This window comes from Watersipora subatra, chromosome 6 (assembly GCF_963576615.1).
Source record: "Watersipora subatra chromosome 6, tzWatSuba1.1, whole genome shotgun sequence".
In the NCBI taxonomy this organism is placed as follows: domain Eukaryota; kingdom Metazoa; phylum Bryozoa; class Gymnolaemata; order Cheilostomatida; family Watersiporidae; genus Watersipora; species Watersipora subatra.
The window spans coordinates 9159857-9184090 of record NC_088713.1 but is presented as its reverse complement, the minus strand read 5'-3'; the positions used below and the strand labels follow the sequence as shown (position 1 = coordinate 9184090).

General features: G+C 31.4%; 1 protein-coding gene across 1 annotated transcript in view; it reads left to right on the top strand.

Annotated features, from left to right (window-relative positions):
- The window catches only part of LOC137398623 (uncharacterized), a 45814-nt gene extending 21794 nt beyond the window's left edge, over positions 1 to 24020 (top strand). The window contains exons 5-13 of the mRNA XM_068084791.1: positions 3948 to 4053; positions 9203 to 9334; positions 11740 to 11842; positions 14000 to 14194; positions 15306 to 15521; positions 17572 to 17707; positions 19801 to 19892; positions 21914 to 22065; positions 23464 to 24020. Of these exons, the coding sequence (XP_067940892.1) occupies positions 3948 to 4053; positions 9203 to 9334; positions 11740 to 11842; positions 14000 to 14194; positions 15306 to 15521; positions 17572 to 17707; positions 19801 to 19892; positions 21914 to 22065; positions 23464 to 23583 (1252 nt within the window). The 3' untranslated portion in view covers positions 23584 to 24020. The remainder of the gene's footprint in view (positions 1 to 3947; positions 4054 to 9202; positions 9335 to 11739; positions 11843 to 13999; positions 14195 to 15305; positions 15522 to 17571; positions 17708 to 19800; positions 19893 to 21913; positions 22066 to 23463) is intronic.
- Positions 24021 to 24234: the final 214 nt, after the last annotated feature.

The window sequence follows — 24234 nt, the reverse complement described above, 5'->3', positions numbered from 1 at the left end:
GTTACATTCTCAACAATCAAGTGTTTAGCTTGATTGATAACAAACTAGCAATTTGTTGTCTTAGGTATTTATAACTATTTTCACAGAGCTTTTATTTGTCCACATTTTGTTTAAACAATACTCATATCAATCCTATTGATATGAGTATTGTTTAGAGTATTGATGAATATTGATCCTATCAATATCCATCAAACCAATACTATTCATTTGTTTTTAGTTTGGCCATAGTTTTGTTTGTTTTTGTTGTAGACTGATTTTCAGTTAGTTTACTTGCTGCTACTTAAAACATAACCATTGTATCTATTGCTTTCGGAATCCTTGCGAGTGGGAGGAACTCGGTTGGTTTGTGTACCTCTCACAATTTTAAGAGAAATACACTAGTTTTTACCTCGAATGAAGAGAACAAGGTTAAAGGGTTAGGGCTTGTTGAAAGTAAATTAGGGCGTGTAAGGTGATTTATACGCAAACGTCATGGTCGAAGATCTATATAAATATTTTGACATTTTGAGATTTAATAACCGAAAGATGCTGCATACACATAAGTGTATAGTAAAAATGCCATATTGGATTTTTTCGTACATCTTTAGTAAAGTAATTAACATTTTAGTCACCTCGTTGAAAGCCTCAGGTAGTAGATAACTCCCCATTTACAGATAAACATATGCTTGAAGCTGAGTTTACACAAATCTTTTGTAGATTTTATCAGGAATTATCGGTATTTTTTAATCATTTGCAATTGTTTTTTATGTTGGAGGTGATCTGAGTGTCAGGATGTTAATAAGTTAAAAGTGACAAAACTTGATCACGCTCAAATCAAGAAAAAGTGTGATTACGACATCTATAATTAAAAAAGGCCAGCAGAACAGAGACGTTTAATGATTCAACCTGAATGCACCAGCTGATATCAATTATAACAATGATGGCAACTAGTGATGTCATAATGCACGGACTTTTCTTCTGAGCATTTTAACCACAATCAAGTTTTATCAATGTTAATCTAGAAACATCCTGGCAACCAGATCACCTCAAACATCAAAAACAATTGCAAATAACAAAAAATTTGTTATATTTTATGATGAAATCTACAAAAATATGTGTAAATTCCTCTTTAATCCTAAGCTAATGCTGAAGTATTTTGGGCTAATCAATCCCATGTACTAATCATGGGTTCACATAGGAAACCTGACAGAACTTATTTTGATTCAGTTTCATTCATGGTTTTCAAAGATCACAAACACGTCAACCAACTGGGATAACAAAAAACATTTTCAAAACTTTTATTTTTTGGTTTTTTTTTACTTCAAATTACAAAAACTTTTAGCTATTTCTTTAACATACACCAAAAATTAAAAATGTATTAATTCTGTAATCCGATTGTTCAATATACTTTAGGAGGTAATTTATATGCAATTTTTAAATATAATTAAATGAATATGTTTACCTTTTAAATTCAACTAACAATTATGAACAGTCTTGTTTTTTTTGTCCGTCAATCGTCGATTACTCAATGGACTTTAAAAATCAACAAAAGTGTTTCACAGGCACTTAAAACTCACCCAAATATAGCCATTTTTTATTAATGGCATCGTTTCAAACCAAAACTCATTGCATAGAGCCGTTTATTGCAGGTGATGAAGTTGGCATAATGCCCAATTAAGTTCATTAATGAAACGCAAAATATAATGTTTCAATGTGTTGACAATTGGCATATGACCTTCGATAACTATTTGGCAAGCATTGCAATCATTTTTTACAATCAGTTCAAATATTTAACAGCTGTTTGAAGTAGCACGCTGAACCGAAACGAAACTGAGAGAACACAGTTACTGATTCAAGGTTTAAAAGTTTCAACTCATTTGAAGTCAACTTGATATCGCATCAAAAACATTAATATTTGCCTGCATTAATACTAAAGATTAATACATTAATGAAGGTTTACGGGTGTAAATGAAATATGAAAAAACTATCTGTATAAAAAATATCAAAATTTGAAAAACCACCTTTTTCTACGTTTTGTGCTAGTAGGATTGTTGGCTAGTGGTAAAAGTGAAAGGAATGTGTTGTCACAGACATTAATAGCCCTTGGCACAGATATTAGCGATCAAGCATAGTCAGTGTTTGGTAGATTAACTAAAAAGTTATATTATTATTTCAACGGCAGTACGAGTCATCACTCAAATATAGCAAAGATGGTAATAATTTGTTATAATAGGTGATAAACTCGATATTGAACAGCAACAAATAATGTCAATATTGATATCATATGTTATCGTGATTAAAACAAACTTTCTACAATAACTCTCTTCTGTGCCAGTCCAGGAATATTCATTTAGGTAAAAACAACGCAAGCATGGATAATGCTGTTAAGCCTATGAATATCGGCAATTAGCGTGTGATGTGGTTAGTGAAGGTTACTTCGGCTTTTGTTGGTGTGTTTTTAATTAATAAACTTTTGGTGGGCTGCGTACAAAATAGTTTAGTCAAGTGTTTGCTGCTGCCGCCTCTACAGCAATTGCTGTGACCCTACTTCATCAGGCTCAGTTTAACTGGTTCATGGCTGCTTTTCGTTACATGGCATCGCTCTGTGACGCTCAACACTGGTTGGAGCTGCTCAATACTAGTTCAGCATTAGTTGGCTTTCCTTGATTATTCCCAAAAAAGTTATTAAAACTTTAGTAAAAAGTATTATTTTCTGACTTACATCAAATTTTACGAATTCTTGTAAGACGGAATGGAAGCTTGTTGCCTACTCTTGTTCATTAGGCTGTTAGCCATATAACTAAATTCTTTTCATTAAGTTTGTGTGTCTGTCAAATCAATGAGTTGATTAATCTATATATATATATATATATATATATATATATATATATATATATATATATATATATATATATATATATATATATATATATATATATATATATATATATATATATATATATATATATATATATATATATATATATATATATATATATATGTATATATATATATATATATAGACCACAGTGTTTCCCTTTTGTACTTTTTTCTTTTTTTAAACCCTGTATCCAGTTGTAACCTCTAAAATGAGCAATGAAAAATCCACATCTCACTAGATTTGATCTCCAGACCTCCAGATCTAGAGACAGTGGACTTAACCATTAAACTACACAGAATACAACAGATTCATTGTGCAAAGAGTCATTACATTGGTTAAGATACTCATGCTTAAAGTGCTTGTTTGGGGCTAATAACTAGCACTGTTGACTGTTACGCGTAATAATTGTTAAGCTGGCCATAAAGGCAGGTATTGTTTGAGTAAAGGTCTAGTTTTCCAGGTAAGTTACTCAAATTTATTAGGTAATTATTCTATTACTCGTGCAACTCCGGGCATTCAACTAGTACAAAATAAAAAATAGGCAATTAGTAGTAAAACAGTTGTAATTCGTTTGTAATTATATGTGTGAAGTGTTTCTTAAATGCCATCGACCCTTAGAATCTTCTAATGAGCTTAAAAACAGATGAAAATGCTTATGATTAACAACAAATAGGTTCTATTAGATGTGAGTTTATTAGCTTGTACTCTGTGGGCTTACACTATTCACCAGGAGCCGGTTGCCAGTCGTGTTTCATCGCTAAATGGGAGTGATTACTGTAAGATTCTGAGCGTATGAATGAAACTAGAAAAGCATATAAAAAATTCAATGCATCATTAATAACTGCACAAGAAACACTATATATATTATATATATATTATATATTAGTTATAAATGTTTAATTACTAATTGCTATTTCTATTACTGACCTCATTGATTTGGAAAACTCAAAATTAGTAGAAAGAAACTGGTTAGAGGGTTTGCTGTATGAAGATTGTATAAAAAAATTCTTTTATTTTGACACCAACAGCATTCTATAAAACTTTTATATTGTGCCATGTGTGAACAAGTTAATTGTCCTATTGAAAGGTTCTCCCATATCAGCGACTTTGTGCAGAGTCGGAACGGCAGCCTCGTTTACATTGCTGACCAGAACAATCATTGCATCAGACTGTTCGACAGATCTCTTAATACTGTAAGTTGACAGAATACCTTGAGAATAGTAAAAATAATTTTCTTGTTATTCTTATAACTTGGTTCACAAGCCATCATACATATGTATATATAGTTATGTATATATTATGTAAAATATATACGTATTTATATATTGCATAATATATATAGCTATGTATATATTATATAATATATTAACATATATCAATTATATAACATATATTATATATATATTTATATAGGTAACATATATACCTATATATTACCTATATGCATATATATTTATATATGTATGTTTACATATATGTATATAAGTAGATGTATATGTACAGGCACCTATTCAGGCATATGCACAAATATATATATATACGTATATACTGTACTATATATACCGTAAAACCTCTAATTGAACGCTATGGTGCTCCATTTCTCAACTCTTTCCCTATAGTGGTGGTCAATTAGAGGCGGCATTCAAATAAAAGCTGGCGCTGTTTTTTTTCAAATCCTTCGTCAGAATTGTGGGAAAATAAATTTAGCCATTTATCGTGTGAAGCGAATGTCGCCTATATTCTGCACTCTTTTTTCGGTGGATCGATATTAAACATTTTGTACGTAATAAATTTCCTAACTCACCTTTAACTTGTCAAAGATCTCTTACTAAATATGCATTGAGAAATCGAGAAACATCTCTACCAGTAGTTATTTATTGCTTGCAATCAAACTGAGATGATATTGTAGTCTGTTTCCTGTTTGCAATCTGTTTGAGGTTTCAATTTTTACTTCATTTTAAATTAGAAAACGCATTTTGATTTTTTTATATGTATTTACTAATATTGCATAAAGCTCAGTGCACTCGTTGATATGTTTGCTACAGTTTGCAGCCAACGCTAGCTTTTTATGTGCAATAGAAAAGGAGATGCGAGTGTCAATCAATTGTAAGATCACATGCCACAATGATGTTATCAATTAATATGCTATAAATCTTTAAATTTATAAATTATGTAATGATAATCCAGCAAATGCTACAAATATAGATTCATGAATAGGTGACATAAATGAAACATAATTATATTACATGCATAAACAAAAATTAACGATATTGAAACAAAAATATTTGCATCGTTTGCTAGAACAGCTGCATTCTGATTGTTGCTTTCGATGGTATGAACATCATCTGGTTTTCCAATATCATCTGGCCTTATCTTTTCTTCTGCACTGCTGAACTAGTTGATATTAGCGTTTAAGCAATTTTTGGCACAGCAAAACTTTTACGTGTTGCATTTAGCAGAAATGCAACACGTAAATGTTTTGCTTGCTAAACTTAATCTTTTGCCCAAAACTTGCAAACCACTTTTGATACATGTACATCGAAGTATCAGGACTACTAAACACTAGTTAAACAAGGAACTACTATTAGTCTGAAACAACAATTATTCTTATGGTGTTGATTTCAAAGTTCATCTACCATCGTAAATTTAAACCGTTGTTTTATATACAAGTACTCTATGTACTTAGAAGTCTCAAGAGAGCATTGAACTACTGCTACTAATTATTTTTATGGCGTTGCTTTGAAAGTTTTAATGAAGACAAAGCAAAAAGCTTTGAAGTTGGACAACGAGAAAATTGATTATTATTAATGTAAAAAATTCATTATTACCACATTTTATAGACACTTCTTTTCTGACCACTTGATATTATGAGTTCACATGGATCAAAGATAGTCAAAGTGGCTGTCATATAGAGGTGGCGTTCAATAAGAGAGTGGCTCTTCATTTTTCACTCTTTCTCTTGTTGTGGCGGTCAAATAGAGATGGCGTTCAAATAGAGGTGGCATTCAATTAAAGGTTTTACGGTATATACATGTATATATATATTATATTTATATATATTTATATATATATATATTTATATATATACAGTATATATATAATATATATATATATAATATATATACATATAATATATATATTTGCGAATGTGTTTGGATATTTGTTTGTACATTTATCTATGGTAAAGTCTGAACTTAATCACAATCTATATTACAATTGCAGTGATTGCAATTGTCCACTTTGCAGTATTACGAGATAATTGAGTACCTATTGATTAAACACAATGATCTCTCTTGGCCCAAGGACTGCCAGCATTCTGGCATTTCTAAGATAACAGAAGTGTATGCCCCTCTGTCCATAGCCATGGTCAGATGTGGTGAAAAAAGATTGCACCATACAGGATCCATAGACCGACAGTCTATCACTCATCTGTTTAGCACCTGTGGTAATAATTGTTCAGATAGTCAAATCCCACCTGATGGTCTCTCACGGCACCCCAGACCGCCAGGGTATATACTAGTTCAGACCAATGTAAAAAATGACAGGTGTCAACGGGTGTGCTGAGGAAAGATATCAGTCTTATGACTTCCCTTTCTCAACCAAGATCAGCTCCGAATATCAACTGCTGGAGACTAAGATGCTAATTAATACAGAGTAGGAGATTTATCGTAGCATTTATCACCGTAATAAAGTAATAGCTAATCTATGCCTCTTTCAAACTCACCTGCTAGAGAGTGACAAGTTAATGAACGGATGTCACATACATTGCTTAAGTTGCAGCCTATAGCTGTTTCCTTAGTAACTGCAGCTCTATCATTTTATGATGTCTATATGAATGACATCTCTATGCTTTTCAACTTGTCAGCAATGATAGGAATTTTTCATCTAAGATTTATGTTTATTAAAAGATGTATACAGCATGGCTTTAACATTTTACACTTTTTAGCTGGGCTAAAAGTATTAGTTCGATTAGAAAACAGCTGCAATTTTTTACCAGCTATTACACTGCTCGTGCGTGTGTATTAATTATACACATAACTATCCTGCAATGTAGCAGGAAGACTAAGTGGTGCAGTTGGTAGCATGCTTGACTAGAATAATTCATATATCAGTTTGATTACTGGGTTGTGCAATTCTTTTTTTCTAACGCTTATAGCTTATCTCCGGATAGAGGGATGGACACGGTTTATATTATAGTAAAAAGATTTATATGGTTACTTCTTTTTGCACGACAACAGATTGTCATTACTGTTGAACTAAAATGTTGGTTTTGAGACAGAGCCGTTTTACAGCGCTATGTGGAAGCGCTGGAGCGATTCAAGATCAAATGCTCATCTTGGCATTCATTAGTTATTTTCAAACCACTGACTTTCTGATTGATAGTATAGTGTGTTAACCACTCTCCCACTTCCTTTGTTTGTGATGACGTAAAAACAGCTAATCGTTGGGATCCATCGCACAGCTAAACATTGATTTGAGCAAAAGTGCGCATGAGCCTTTAGCTGTTTCAAACCTGAGCCTTTAGCTGTTTCAAACCTGAGCCTTTAGCTGTTTCAAACCTGAGCCTTTAGCTGTTTCAAACCTGAGCCTTTAGCTGTTTCAAACCTGAGCCTTTAGCTGTTTCAAACCTGAGCCTTTAGCTGTTTCAAACCTGAGCCTTTAGCTGTTTCAAACCTGAGCCTTTAGCTGTTTCAAACCTGAGCCTTTAGCTGTTTCAAACCTGAGCCTTTAGCTGTTTCAAACCTGAGCCTTTAGCTGTTTCAAACCTGAGCCTTTAGCTGTTTCAAACCTGAGCCTTTAGCTGTTTCAAACATGAGCCTTTAGCTGTTTCAAACCTGAGCCTTTAGCTGTTTCAAACCTGAGCCTTTGGCTGTTTCAAACCTCTAACACGCTACGATTTTGTTGTTTGTATAGTTATTATACACACTAGTGGCCTGTCAGTCTAGTAAGCTGTGCGGAATCATTAAGTGTGCCTTAGAAGATACTTGGTGCAGGTGCTAGAGAGTAGGTTTATAAAGCTGAATGTTGCAAGATCAAACTCTGTATGATGCAATATTTTATTCTAACCGCTAGTCATGGATTGGAACAGATAGAAACAGATCTTGTAGTAAATACTAGTACGTTGGCAGACTTGTGCGCCATGAAAGATCATCAGGTCAACTAACTGTATGCACAGCTATCCTTCACTTTTGCAAAGGTGGTTAAGTGATGCAGTTGGTCGCATGTTTGCCTTGGTAAATGAAGTATTTGAGTTCAATTCTCGTTTTCCATTTCACTTCAATTTATCCCAACACCTAACTATATTTTTGGACACACGGATGGACATGAATCTTATTATAGTAAATGGTGTTTTTCAATTTTTATTTTTATTATGTTGTACGTTAAGCCATTGGGGGAACAGTCATTTGCTTGCACACATAAAAATGAAATAATGGGTCTACCACCCACGACAAACTCATTAACGCCAGATTAAAAGCTATAATTATTGTTATAAAGATATAAGATTATTGTATTTAATCAAAAATTATATGGTTCGAGCATACAGTCTGGTTCACACTATATTGCAGTATGTCAGTGTTAACCACACAATCCATCATTTTTTTTACATCATTAAGCCGTTTGCACATGTGCTCGTTCATGAAAAAGCCGCCTTATTTGTAGAAAACGATCATCATTTTTTATTTAATAGTACTTTTTGGTGTTGTTTTGATACTATAATAAAAAATTGCAAACAAAAGCGTCGTTTTCAAAAATTCATTGCAAAAGCTTCGTGATTTCAACGATAAAATTGTCTATAAAGATGGCTGACAACGATAAAATGACATCACGCAAAAACGAAAGATACTTGGGTGATCATTTATGGTAACAATCTTCACACTATCACAAACCCATCCGCATTTAGGTCTGCAAAATTTCTGCAACATAAGGTTTTCATTATATGATACGGTTTCGGAAACAACAAAATACTGGAACTGTCATAAAAGAAAATGTTGAAGAGCAATTTGCAGTAAACAAGCACCGAAGTGGTACACATTGCACAAGCTATTGTAGGTCCTCAACAAACTATCGGAAAATATCTGGTCTATCAGGTATCTGGTCCTCTCGACGATGCCTTGGGTTTATGGTGAACATGATCAACTATTAATTGCCGAGAGGACAATTCCGACAGACAGCGGTATAATGTGAACCAGCCTTAAGGAATGTGTTTTGCATAAAGAGCTGCTTTAGCACCAATCATAAGAGACCAGTTTACAGTTTCTACAAATCATTGATCTAATATTGATTATTACTGTTATGTTATTAGCACATTATTGGCTTTTCATCAATAGTTCATAATTTTAGGTTACAGAGTATGTAGGAAACTGTACTGAATACGGGCAGTATACTGGAGCCCGATTAGATGCAAGATTATCTAGCCCGACAGGCCTCGCTCTAACAAAAGATTATACTGGGCTTTACATAGCAGATCGACAGGTAAAGACAACTCCCTAATAACTTGGTTTAGTTATATACTGTAATTTGTTTTTATATGAAAGCTTAAAACAGTCTACAGGTTTTAAAATTTTAGTTTAAGTTTGTAAATAATTTTTTTGCTGTCTGGTAAGTATATGCAGGATGATTCACTGTTACCATGAGCATTACATGGATTTCTACAAAAAGGATTCTTCATTGTCTTCTCTTTCTCTCTTTTTCTCTTTAAAATGAAACAAGGAATAATCTGCAATTTACTATGAGGACATTAACGCCTATCTATTTAATAAAACTCTAATTTGATTATAAAACAATAACTTCGATTGTTTCAAGCAAAAATGAGGAGCAGCATTACCTTTTTGGGTAGAATACAATTTGTTATAAATCACTTTTGCATTACAAAAATATGTTATTTTATTATTAAACTTTTCAATATTTATTATTAAACTATCTTCCACTTCTTAAAGCTATATTAATAAGGTTGACTTGCAACAAAATTCACATTACAGTTACTTGGTATCAAAAGGTTCACTATGTCTTACTCTGCTGTATTGTTGGTTCAAAATATGTGGAAATGGGATTGCGAGCGTTTAAAAGCTCAGAAACGGTCAGTTAAAAAAAGGCTGTAGGTTGGAATCCTTTTATTATGATGACCTATTCAATTTGATGTGGACATTGTTTTGGCATGTGATGTTATCAAGTGAAATGAAAAGCCAAGAAAAAGCTCAATATAAAGCATCTCATATTACTAGCTTATGACAAACACTTGGGTGTTCTAATGGAAAGCCTTGATCAACTATAAATCCTCTCTATTTTAAGGTTCTATTTCAGCTTGGTCTAATCATCTAGTCATAATATGACGTGTGACCCATATTTTCTACCAAATCGCATGAACAATTTCTGCAGCATTTCTCAACCCTCACAGGTGACCAACAGGCTCCTCATGTTTATCAGCGAATGATTTGCAATCCTTCGAGCTAAAGTTAAAAAATTAAAGTAATCTTTAAGCAAGGTTTTGAGATATAAATGTTCAAAATGACATCATTGCAATGATATTGAAATAGAGGCGTAATGACAATATACACGGTTTTATCAAATGCCTGAAGTTTATTTGTGAGAATATTTCGACGACTGAGGGTGCATGAAAGTGTAAACAGAAGCACATTGTGTTCAGTTACGTCACTTTTAAGCCGTTTTTAGAGGGATTCCAACCTACGCCATTTTTGTGATGGCTGCGATTAACTGTTCTTTATTGAGCTTTTAAGAGCTTGTAATCACATTTCCACATATTTGAACCTACAACACAGCAGAGTAAGACATGATAAACTTTTTGATACCAAATAGCTGTAATGTGAATTTTGTTGCAAATCAACCTTCAACTTTAATTTTGTCATCGTCTGGTTTTTTATTATCTATTTCCAGTTTGGCTTGTTTAAGTTTTATTTCCTTTAAAGTAATTTTATTTGCATTTCTGTTCCTATCTTTATTCCTTAGGGTTAATTCAATTCAAATTTTTTAATTATTCTGCTAAATTGGAAAGTCTACAAAGATGCGCTGTTCTCATATTTAATATTATTATTACCACTAAAATGTTTGCTAAGATGAATTGCGGGACAAATTTAAGAGTAAAAAAAATAAGATTTTGTAAAGTGCTCCTCAGTAATTCAAAACAAACAATGCTTCTAATAATAATTTGAGCAAAGTCTCAAATAATTTTAATATAAATCAACCAAGGAGTCAATCACGCATACATCTGTCCGTTCTTTTGCAAATGTAACCATTACCAAGCTTACAGACATTTGCCTTAAAAACAGAGGAATTTCTGAAAAACAACGTTTGGTTAAAATGCCATTTTTTTTCTTTTTATTTTTGCACTATTATTAGAGGTAACTTTAATACTAAAAAATTCATAATTTTATATTGATATAACAAGTTTATGCTTTAATAAATGTACTGCCACCAGTGTTTGTTTTTAGGAATTGCCAGCATTTTCTTATACTCTCAGACAAAGTCTTTATGAATCAATATCATTACTTAACTCAATATTTGTATTCAAATTAATTCAGTTTTCAAAAAAGTTTTGAATAATAGTAATATATTATTTTAATTAAAAATTTTGCTTTTTGAGTACCTTTTTAAGCATAATGTAATATTTGTGAAGAATATACTATTTTGCTTTTATATGAAGTTGTGTTCTTTTTCTAATCCTACTTATAGCTGGTTCCAACTTAAAATGATATTGTCAAAGAAAAAACTCTCTCAGTAGAGAAAAAATAAAATTAATAAAACTTATTTGCATTTTTTATATCTTTCAAAGGAAAACTTCTTAAAGCTTTTATAATAAATTTCAATTTTGTTTAGATCTTTAAAGTTGTTCTATGTCATTTGATGTGTTACGTGTTTTATAGAATAACAGAATTTTAAAACTAGACTTGGTTTCTCAAGAGCATTGGGTTGAGACAGTTATAGACAACTCCTTCCCTGAAAAGAGTCGAGTTATACTCCCTACAAGTGAGTAGATTAGATATGGTTATGATATGAACTGTTACAGTCATATGTTTATATACTAAGTTCGTACATATAGAGTATGTTTATACAGTAGTACATACCTGTATATACAATTTCTAGAGGGTGCTAATAATTTATGGTGCAGGGTAATAATAATCAAATCGCAATGTTGGAAATAATGTACATACATAAAAACATAGCAGTTAACCAAGTTAGACTGTCATATTTCATTTTAGATTATATACATACTAGTAATTATAAGTAGAGTATAATACTACACCTTAGATGATATACATACTAGAAATTATAGTTAGAGTATCATGTTATACCTTAGATGATATACATAATAGTAATTGTAGGTAGAGTATCATGTTATACCTTATATGATATACATACTAGTAATCATAGGTAGAATATCGTATTATGCCTTATATGATATACATACTAGTAATTATAAGTAGAGTATCATTTTACACCTTAGATGATATATATACTAGTAATTATAGGTAGAGTATCATGTTATATCTTAGATGATATACATACTAGAAATTATAGTTAGAGTATCATGTTATACCTTAGATGATATACATAATAGTAATTGTAGGTAGAGTATCATGTTATACCTTATATGATATACATACTAGTAATCATAGGTAGAATATCGTATTATGCCTTATATGATATACATACTAGTAATTATAAGTAGAGTATCATTTTACACCTTAGATGATATATATACTAGTAATTATAGGTAGAGTATCATGTTATATCTTAGATGATATACATACTAGAAATTATAGTTAGAGTATCATGTTATACCTTAGATGATATACATAATAGTAATTGTAGGTAGAGTATCATGTTATACCTTATATGATATACATACTAGTAATCATAGGTAGAATATCGTATTATGCCTTATATGATATACATACTAGTAATTATAAGTAGAGTATCATTTTACACCTTAGATGATATATATACTAGTAATTATAGGTAGAGTATCATGTTATATCTTAGATGATATACATACTAGTAATCATAGGTAGAGTATCATACTACACCTTAGATGATATACACACTAGTAATTATAGGTAGAGTATCATGTTATACCTTGGATGATATACATACTAGTAATTATAGGTAGAGTATCATACTACACCTTAGATGATATACATACTAACAATTATAGGTGATGTATCATACTATAGATTAGATGATATACATGCTAGTAACTATAGGTAGTGTATGATGTTATAGATTAGATGATATACATGCTAGTAACTATAGGTTGTGTATGATGTTATAGCTTAGATGATATACATACTAGTATTCATAGGTAAAGTATCATGTTATACCTTGGATGATATACTACTAGTATTCATAGGTAGAATACCATGTTATACCTTATATGATATACATACCAATAATCATAGGTAGAGTATCATGTTATAGCTTAGATGATATACATACTAGTAATCATAGGTAGAGTATCATGTTATAGCTTAGATGATATACATACTAGTAATCATTGGTAGAGTATCGTATTATACCTTATATGATATACATACTAGTAATTATAAGTCGAGTATCATTTTACACCTTAAATGATATATATATACTAGTAATTATAGGTAGAGTATCATGTTATACCTTAGATGATATACATACTAGTAATCATAGGTAGAGTATCATGTTATACCTTATATGATATACATACTAGTAATTATAAGTAGAGTATCATTTTACACCTTAAATGATATATATATATATATATACTAGTAATTACAGGTAGAGTATCATGTTATACCTTAGATTATATACATACCAATAATCATAGGTAGAGTATCATGTTATACCTTAGATGATATACATACTAGTAATCATAGATAGAGTATCATGTTATACCATAGATGATATACATACCAGTAATCATAGGTAGAGTATCATGTTATACCTTAGATTATACACATACCAATAATCATAGGTAGAGTATCATGTTATACCTGGGATGATATACTGTACATACCAGTAATCATAGCCTTAGTGCATTTATATTCCTTCATCATTTTATGTAAGCCTTTACGATATATTTATTATAATAATGATTTATCTTGTCATATATCTCTGAGTTGCTCTATGTATCATTCAATGTTGCAGGTATAGCCTTGGGACCTAATGAAGAACACATGTATCTAACAACTGAAAACGGTCTAATGCAAATTAGTAACTATCGAAGCAATGACACAGGCTATCCAGTGAAACACGCCTATGGAACAGGAGTTCATGATGCAACTCTGCTGGGTCTCACGCTAATCGAGGGTGGCCAATTCGCAGTAGTACCAGAATACAACGGTTGGTAAAAAGCAGCTTTTTACATTGTGACTAAAGCAGAACACTAGACAGTAAAAATCTCAGTTTCTAAATTTTGGCATTTCTTAACTTTGGCCAGGCCATTTACCAGTTAGCTTTTGCCTAGAAGTATTTGATGAGGTCATAGGTTTTTAGGTTACTATACTACTATATTACCATGTTGCTATGTTAGTTACTAGGTTACTAGTTTGCTATTTTTCTAGGTTAATATGTCACTAGGTTATTATGTTACTAGGTTACTAGCTCACTAGGTTGCTAGGTTACAATTTTATTACGTTATTAGGTTACTATGTTATTGGGTTACTAGGCCACTATGCTACTAAGTTGCTAGGTTACTATGTTGCTATGGTAGTTAGTTGTTAATATGTTGCTAATATATGTTAATATGTTGCTAGGCTACTAAACAAGAAGTTTTTGTATAACAAAGCTGTGTCTAACATATTTTAGGTTATAAAACTTCATGGCTTAAAATCACGTTTTTTTAAGTTTTGATAAAGAGTGATTTGAAAAGATACACAATAAAATTACTAACTAATTACTTGAAAAATAATATATAAATATATATATTTACATAATATATATATATAATATATATTATATAAATATATATATATTTATATAATAATATAAAATAATAGCAAAACTCTGTTGCTAAAAAGATTTCAAGTAACTCTAAAGGCAAAAAGATTGAAATTTCTATTGGCACTGAAATATATTAATGGTAGTACATTAAAACAAATACTTTCAAAAAATTGCGTGTGATTTTTTCTTAAAGTTAGTTTTCCCATCTAGATTTTTTTTCTCATGAGTTTTAAAGATGGAGAAAATCTGATCTGATTAAAATCTGAACAGACCTTTCCATCTCTAAGACGCGCAAAGTTGCTTCACAGATTTCAGTTGGTAAATAGGGTAATTCTTTCTTATTAATAATTTGAAGTTTCTAACAAAAGGCAGCTTTTTATTTTTAAAACCACTGCTTGCTATATTCCGGCAGGTTGCCATGAACACCCTAAACGATGCATTCAACAATTTATCAATAGACAACAAACAAATGAATACCAACTGAAATATAATTCCTCTGTATTCGTCGCAGGCAACCGTCTCATCTTTGTTGACTTACAACGTGGTGGCGCTGCTCAAATGTGCACAGGGCAGCTGACATTACCACTTAACAGAACAGATGGGTCTTCACAAACTTGTGAGTTCAACTCGCCGCAAGGTGTTGCTGTTATTGATAGCGGCGCCATCTTTGTTACGGAATATCGTAGTAGAGTGATACGGCGAGCTCAGTACTCTCTACCCAGTACAGGTAAGTTATAAATGGGTTGTATGTTTTAGTAGGTCTAATATGCAGCTAGCAATATATTTTATATTATTTTATTGAATATTATGCAACAGTTTGATTATTGTACTCTCTGCAGTACTGGAGCATTGCTCTGGCTTATTTTTTGTCTATGTATATTTCGTAAAGTATGTCGTATGTCTGCATTATCGGTATAGCTATCAAAATCTGGGAATAAAGAATCCACACCGAAGAAGGTGTGATCTTGGACCCTCTCGTTGGCAAGTCTAGCACCATACCAATTAGGTCACAGTGATTGATTTTGAAGTTAGCTGATATATGTCGGTGTAAGGGAGCAAATACCCAATGGCTTTGCGTATTACACAAGGTCATAGCATAACATCACTGAAGCTGGTAGCCCTCATTATTAAGCGTTCTCAAATTTTCCATTGGCAGTGTGTCAGGCTAATAGCAAGTGGCAGGCAATTATTATTACTTCTCATTGTTTAGAAGCTGATTTTAATTACCCGGGCAACGTCGGAAAGCACAGCTAGTTTCATTATAATGTTAATCATGTATGTGTGCTAGCTAATTTTGGTTTGATTTGATTTGATCTAAACTTTATTTCGCTGGCCAATGCCAACAAAGTCAAATCAGACTGTATGGCAAAATAAACTAATCTAACAATAATCTATTAGTTTTACAGTACATATAATATATTATTATGCATGTATACTATAGTTAAATTATAATCTAGTTATAAAATAGATAATTTAGTTAATAGTAATAACGTAATTTAATTCGTTCATGATTTTGCAGAATAACAGGTAAACTTTGATATCACTGATTCTACATTTTCATGTTAGATTGTTTTGAATTTTCATGATAGAATTTAGATTGGTTAGTTTATTTTTTTTAATTTTTTTACTAAATTATTTATTTTTCTCTTTAAATATTTCTTACAAATTTTAACAAGTTTAATTATTTGCATTGCTCAGATTTTTAACATGAATTTAACGGAGAATTTAAACTTTAAAAAAATAATTTAACTTGAATTATTAAAGATTTCACATAGCAGATACTCAATTATTGAAAGTATACCTTTTAATAATTTAATTTTTAAATAAACCAATATTAAATAAGCTTTTAAAGAGCTATTAAAATAGTATTGCACATTTTTGTATGATGATTTTGAAAATAATATTTTTAAATATCTCTATGTCTGAAGCCTCAGCGTTAAGAAAATAAACTGTCACACACGGGATTCATACCCAAGTGCTCAGATTCCCAATCAAGCACACTACCATCTGCTCGATTTGATCATCTTGCTGCATTATGGAATAATTATGCATATAGTTATTACAAAAGATATTACACTTAACTATACATTATTACAAAAGATAACCTCTCACAGCGCACTACACTTTCTATAGACTTCTTTACTATGATCTATATATAAATCTTAGTGTTTTTGTGTAATCTGTCGTTTGCCTGTCTAGTTATAGCAATAAAGTTTTATGAACGAAAAATCCATTTCATACAAGATTTGAACTCGCAACCTTCAGGTCTGCAGACTGTCCAGCTAGACTATTTTACTATGCTATACTTGCCATACTGCAGAATATTAAGACATATACTTAAGATGCGCTTGTTTATTATTAGCTAGCTTGACGTTAGGTGTAACGTCATTACGTGTATCATTACAGTGACGGCAATTATTATAGTAAATATTTAAACTAGTTAAAATTACCAGCTTACCAGGTAGGTTACCCAAATTTATTGAGTAATTATTTTATTAGCCGAACAACGCCAAGCATTCAGTTAGTCTTTGCTATAGTAAGAACCGGGTCAGTTTGTCTGCCTTTTCGTCTGTCTGAAACCATGCCAATACAATAGGAAAAAGATTCCACAACATTGGAATTGAACACAGATATTCATATCCAAAGACTAGCGCACCACCACAGCGCCACTAAACTACCTTTCTACATATAGGAATAAATTCGCATAGTTATTATACGTGATTATCTATCACAGGACTTGATACTGTCAGGTTGCTAATGTAAATACAATTCTTTAGGTTTTACCCCAAGAAGGCCAACAACAACCACACCATTTACTTTACCAACATCTACACCCGAATCCCCTAGACCCCCTAGACCTACATCTAAACCAGAGTGGAAACCAACCGCTCCAGAGCAAGAAGTTACTAGCGGGTATGATTAGCTGTACATTCAATAGAATTTTCCATTATTACCTGTATTGTGTAGAGAGAGCCTCTGTAGTTTAGCGGTTGGGGCTGGCTTGTGATTATTAGGTTTGTGGTTGAGTCACATAAGGACCATTGATGGTGTTAGAAAAGGCATCCGGCCACAATGGCTCATGCGCCAATTTTGGTCGGGTTGTCGCTGACTGAACCGGCTTCCTCATATGCACTCCAGCGTGGATGAGGAGGTTGGCGAGGAACCCTGTAGGACTAAAAATAAAACTTGACAAAGGGCGAAGAAGCGCTTTTGTGAGTCGAGGGCCAGCTAGCTAGAGATAGTGTCTCAATAAAAACACCTAAGAGAAAGCAATGGAAAATCACTGTTAAAGCCTGCCAAGAAAAATTATTGGCATAAAGTAGGGAGAACCAGGTTTGCCTACGTTCTCACAGGCTGTGGCAGAGTTGGTTTCAAAAAATGTTGAGTCAGATTAATTTAGGAAATAAAAACATGTTACGATGGTTACAGCAGAGGAAGCGCACCCGCCCAATAAAATGGTAATTACCATGAGAGTGTTTCAATTTTTTTTAGTTTAAAAACATTGTTGAAGATTAAAAAGTATTCTTTTCATTTTACTAAAAATAAAGAAAATTTATTTATGAGAGTATTACATACATCATCATTTAGTTCCGTTACATCGTAACTTGTTTGATGTTTATGTAGGTAAACTTTTAGAGCTATATATCATGCTGTGAATGTGTGAGATAATAAAACAAAAAGAAATTTTAAATTTTCCATTTTAGTTTTAATACTGAACTAAAATTGTCCAAAAAACTCCTGCTTGAACTATTTCCATCATCTATAAATAATATATGTTTGAGAAAAGGTTGCCACTTTTGGTGAATTGATAGACTATTTAGTTAAACCTCAATAAATCAAGTGGTGATTTATTGAGGTTTAACTTAATAGTCTATCAATTCACCAAAAAATTTATTTATCTGACTTTATATTTGAAAGGTGCATTTATTTAAACATATTAATATATTTTAATTTAACATAACTAAATATAAAAAACACATATTTCAATTAATTTAAATATACGATTTTCCTAGTAATATCATGTTCTGAATGTGTGAGATAATATAACAATGTAGCAATTTTCAGCTTTTTATTATGACTTTAATATTAAAATAAATCTTCAAAAAATTCATTTTTAACCCATAATACTGATTTGAGAAAAATTATGTGTTTTTGAATAATTAATGACTTGCTACTCTGCACCCTAACATATCACGTTAATTTGAATTGATATTAACTTTATATGTCAAAACTATTGTAAGTTGTAGCAAGTGTTCTTATAACAATACATTGCCATTTTTTTAATTTGCTCTAAGCAAAAAACAAAATGAACGATTTTTTTACCCACAGCTTCAAGCCAATTGTGTTACAGATTTACTAAGTTTTCATACAGCGGCAGCGTAGTGGCAGACCCATGTGGTGCTGCGATGTCATAATGGAAACAAGCGGGTCACTCTCATTCTGTCGTGATTCAGTGTTGCTGTTTCAAAGTTAAACGATCATGCAATGCGTCATTTTTTTGCCATGAAAGGTGCAAACCAATGACGACTTTTCCCAGCAACCAATGGCGTTGCATGTATGCACGCACATAAGCCTGGCTTTCCTGTTGTTTCACATGCAGACGTATTCCTTTACATAAGGCGTCACACAACCATCACTCTACTATAATAGTGGGCTATAAAACATGGTCTGCTTGTTGGCCCAGTGTAGAGCTTCACAGCTGGCACACCCAGCAGAATATAATAACTTAGTAATTAAAAGTTGCTTTGTATTTAAAAACAAGTATCTCCTCAATAATTCAGTCAAGTGTAGCAAAATTTATATGTAGAGATGGTTATAAAATGAGGTCTGTTTGCTCTTTAAACAAATACTTCTATTTTATTTTTCAAGCTGAAAAAATATATATATTAAATAAATATATTTACATATTAAATATGCATATATAAAAAAATTATACAAACAAAATATATATGATGTGGTCTAAACTACATGACTGCTGGTAATAAAAACTTTGCGGTATGTTTTAGTTTTTGGGTCTGGAAACCTCCAACTGAAGAGCCTGCAAAGGCTCAGTCTCCATTGGTTCTCGGTCTATCTGTAGGACTTCTCGTTCCACTTGGTAAGTATAGGGAGAGATTTAATAAACTTAGGTTATTTTAGGGATTTTAGTAAACCACATCATAAATGGTCATGCTCATGTATTTACCAAATTTTAGTCTTATTTCCAAAATAGCCTTTGTGTAGCCTTAGGTTTTTATTTTATTTGATCTAACTTTATTTTGCTTGCCAATACAAATACAAGCAAATCAGAGCAAATGAAAATAAATTTATTTATAGATTTTTAGTGGTAAGCTTGGCAATACACGAGATGTGTTTTCCGTTTCAATCAGATAGTCTGAAAGTGGGTGTTTACAAGCCTGGTTCTCATGAACCAAACAGAGTTTCATAACCAAATATTTTTTGCGATCTTATGAAAATCTGTGGAAATATACTTGGAAATTTTTGACAATATCAGGCAGAAAATGTGGAAACGCATAGTGTTTATTTACACAGGCTAACAGTCAGACGCAATGACAAGTTGGGTTTATTGGTATATATTATATGTATTATATTATTATATGTAAAATAAAAGACTGGTTAGTTTTAACAGATTGTTTATAAATGTTATGAGTTTATGTTATGAATGTTATGAGTTTATGTTATGAATGTTATGAGTTTATGTTATGAATGTTATGAGTTTATGTTATGAATGTTATGAGTTTATGTTATGAATGTTATGAGTTTATGTTATAAATGTTATGAGTTTATGTTAGGAATGTTATGAGTTTATGTTATGAATGTTATTAGTTTATGTTATGAATGTTATGAGTTTATGTTATGAATGTTATTGAGTGTTTAGACAACTGCTGAAATAGAGTTCAGAGGTCATATTAGCAAACTAAAGTTTAATTTTTTTAATAGTGCTATTTCTATTTTGTAAACATAATAATTATTGCTTTGTATTTTTTTATAAAACAATCAGTGCCGCTGTTTAAAGTTACGCAGTTCCAATCTTCACTTTAGTTTTTTAACAAGCTAGTGTTGCAAATCATCGAAAAAAGTAAAAAATTATAAAGACCCGTTTGTGTATAATTTGAATTTCAGTTTTAAATTTTTTTTGATAGATCATTAGAAGCTAGAATATGACCTAAAAATACCGAAGTTTGACTTGAAACAATAAAGTTGGCGTAAATTAAATTAATAAATTAATCTGTGAAATAACATTAACATAAATTTATCTGTAAAATTTCAAATTCAGACTTGCCTTATGGCTTCATCCCATTAAACAGCTTAAAATGATTTTAGTAGTGCTAGTAAAGGCCATAATTAATATGAAATAAGCAAGTGTTAGCTACAGCTACGAATGAATAAGTAATAGTTATTAAAAGATATTTGCACTTAAAGCCTTTACAAGTAAAGAGTTGCACTTTGTATACAAAGAGCTTCTGAATTTTTGGTTCCAGTATTTTTTGATATTTTTTTAATACTTTTATCACCTTGTCTAAAGTTATTAGCTTTATCAAAATTATAATAGTAATAATGAAATAACTAAAGACTAATAATTCTAGTATTACAGCAAGTTCTTCGTTAACAGTACAAATGATCCGGAAATGTTTAAATTTTTTAAAGAGGGCTGTACTCATTTGTGCTGTTTGTACTGCTAATGAAATGCAACTCTCTATATTTCTTAAGTCTACAAATATATACTGATTTTTTACAACTGTTGCAATACTAATTCATTTAAATATATATCACAAAAAATACGCAAAAAAATGTATGCGGTGTGATTATATCTGTATAGATCACTATCTTCAACCATTAAAATAATAAAATGTTTGTAATTTAGCCTACATAATCACTCAAAAACATAATTTAACATAATTGTTTGGTTTACATATTTGAAATAATGATCAGGTGAAGATTAGTTTAATATATAATTTATGGCTATTGGCTAAACTCGCCATGAGTAAAAATAAAGGAAATGAAAATTTCAGTTTTCATTCAAAGGTGTCCAGTTTATTTCACCCACCACTGTACACATAATTAGATTTATTTATATTAATTCATTTTAATTTAACATAACTGTTATTTCCATTTTAGTTTTGATTGGAGGCCTTGTTGGCCTTGTATTTTATATAAAAATAAAAGGCCAAAGAGATGCTGCAAAGATGTTCAACAGGAGATCAGAACAAGGCGGTTACGATGGGCCACAGCTACAGTTTGATGATCCTCGGTTCAACAAATACAACACCGTAAGTTTCCTTTACAGAGAGAGTAAAAACAAAAGCATAGCGCAAACCGTAACTGCATTTGCTGTTACTTTATGTCCGTACTCGTGTTTTACTTTCACTTAACCTTTAACCTTTAGCAGAATAATTGACTGAACATGAAAAATCGTTATACCGAAATCAGTAAATATTATTACTAGTGCGCTTGTGTGTGAGTCATAGTACCTTAGTTCAATTCCTGTGCGAGGCAATTTTGTCTAACGTTTGTAGCGCAGCTTCGAACATGCAGACAAACAAAATCTGCTCTTATTATAGCAAAGAGTTTTTACATTCTTATTACCATTCTTATTATTATCATCATTAGACTTTACAGTATTTGATTGGAGCTGATTAGCGGAACCTGTAGACTATTTATTGTGTTTAATTTTTTGAGTAGGCTCTTCGAAGTATTGGCAATTTTGCCAGAAGCACATTTTTATACCATGTATAAATTTTTATTGGCTTTGGTAGTCATCAATAGTAGGATGTTTTTGTTACATGACCAAAAAATGATGGAACAAAAAAATCGGGAACTATTGATTGAGATGAAAAACGGTTTTTAAAAGTTGGTAATCTGAAAGCATTCAGGAAAAACTGGGATAGTGAATTGTAAGTGCTTTGATATATATTAGTTAGCAAATACGGCAGTGTAATGCGACAATAACTTAAAGGTAGACTTGCAACAAAATTCACATTACAGTTGTTTGGTATTGAAAAATTCACCATGTCTTACTCGGCTGTGTTGTAAGTGCAAAATATGTGGAAATGTGATTACAAGCTCTGAAAAGCTCAAAAACGAACAGTTAATCGTCGCCATCCCAAAACTGCCGTAGATTAGAACCTCATAGTTTTTTGTGCAGATTGAGACAAATCTGGTACTTCATTTCAGCATACGGTGAAATCAAATCTCAAGGTCTGCTGTATATTTGAAAAAATGCTCCATTTTTTTGTTGTCGAAGTTTTCAAAATAAGTGTTTGTTAATTTATAAATATTTATTTCAAGTATTTATGAATTATATATTTATTTTAAAACATCAAAATTTCAAAATAAATGTTAGTTATATTTAACCAAAATTTCAAAATGAATATTGGTAATTTCATGATTCTGGATTACTCCATCTCAATTGACAAGACTGACTCGACTCTTTTATGTTATTGCTGTTGTTATTTAATTGTTGTAATTATTATTGTCATTATCATTATTATTAAATTAAATCAAAAAGTTTCTCTTAGATATTAAACTTTTGAAGTTATAACCATTCCTATATAATTTAAGTTTTAATAAAAAACAACCTTGACTTATAATAAAAAGTTAACAAATTTTTATTTAAACTCAACACAACTAGCTCAAGAATTGTTGCCAATGTAGCTATTCTGTTTCAGAAACCATCAGCTCCAAACCAGCCATCTGCATCAAACCAACCGTCAGCTACAAACGGCCCATCAGGCTATACTAGCAGCCTCCCGACCTCAGTACCAAATCAATACAGCTATCAGGCTTGACACTTGACAAAAGTTATTTTATAACTGCATTATTCTATGGAGTTGGTCTCTCACAACTCAATTGTTATCAATTGCAAAGAGTTTTGATTCAATTGTTGTAAACTAATATTTAGCCTATCGCTGTATAGATCTCAAACACATGGTTGTGCTGCAGCTTCAATGATGGTTTATGTTTACAGGTTTTCTTGGCTTTTTTGAAAAACTCGTTCACAAAGGTGGATGAAAAGTTGCTTTTTATATATTATCAGCATTGATAGCAACTTGCATATTTATGCTATTAAACTTTTTATATGATAAAATACTTTGTTTCCAATTAAATTTCATTTATTTTACTACTTCTTTTTTCGTAAAATCTATAATTTCCTCAAATAATCTATTTATATATAAATTGCAGAGTCTTTCGTTTGGTGTGTTTAACTATTAAGCTATTATAATTTAGAAAAAAATATCTGTTTCATGCTGGGTGTGATCTTAGAACTTTTGATAGCCAGGTGACAACCTTACTAATTAAGCTACGCAAGGTGCAAAAATTGTGTCAGTCGCTATGTCAGTTAAAATACGCATAGCGCTCTGTGTTATGCAATGTCACTAAAGCTTGCTCTTACGGCTCTTGTTAGTAAGTTCAGCAATACGGATGCTGACTTACTCAAA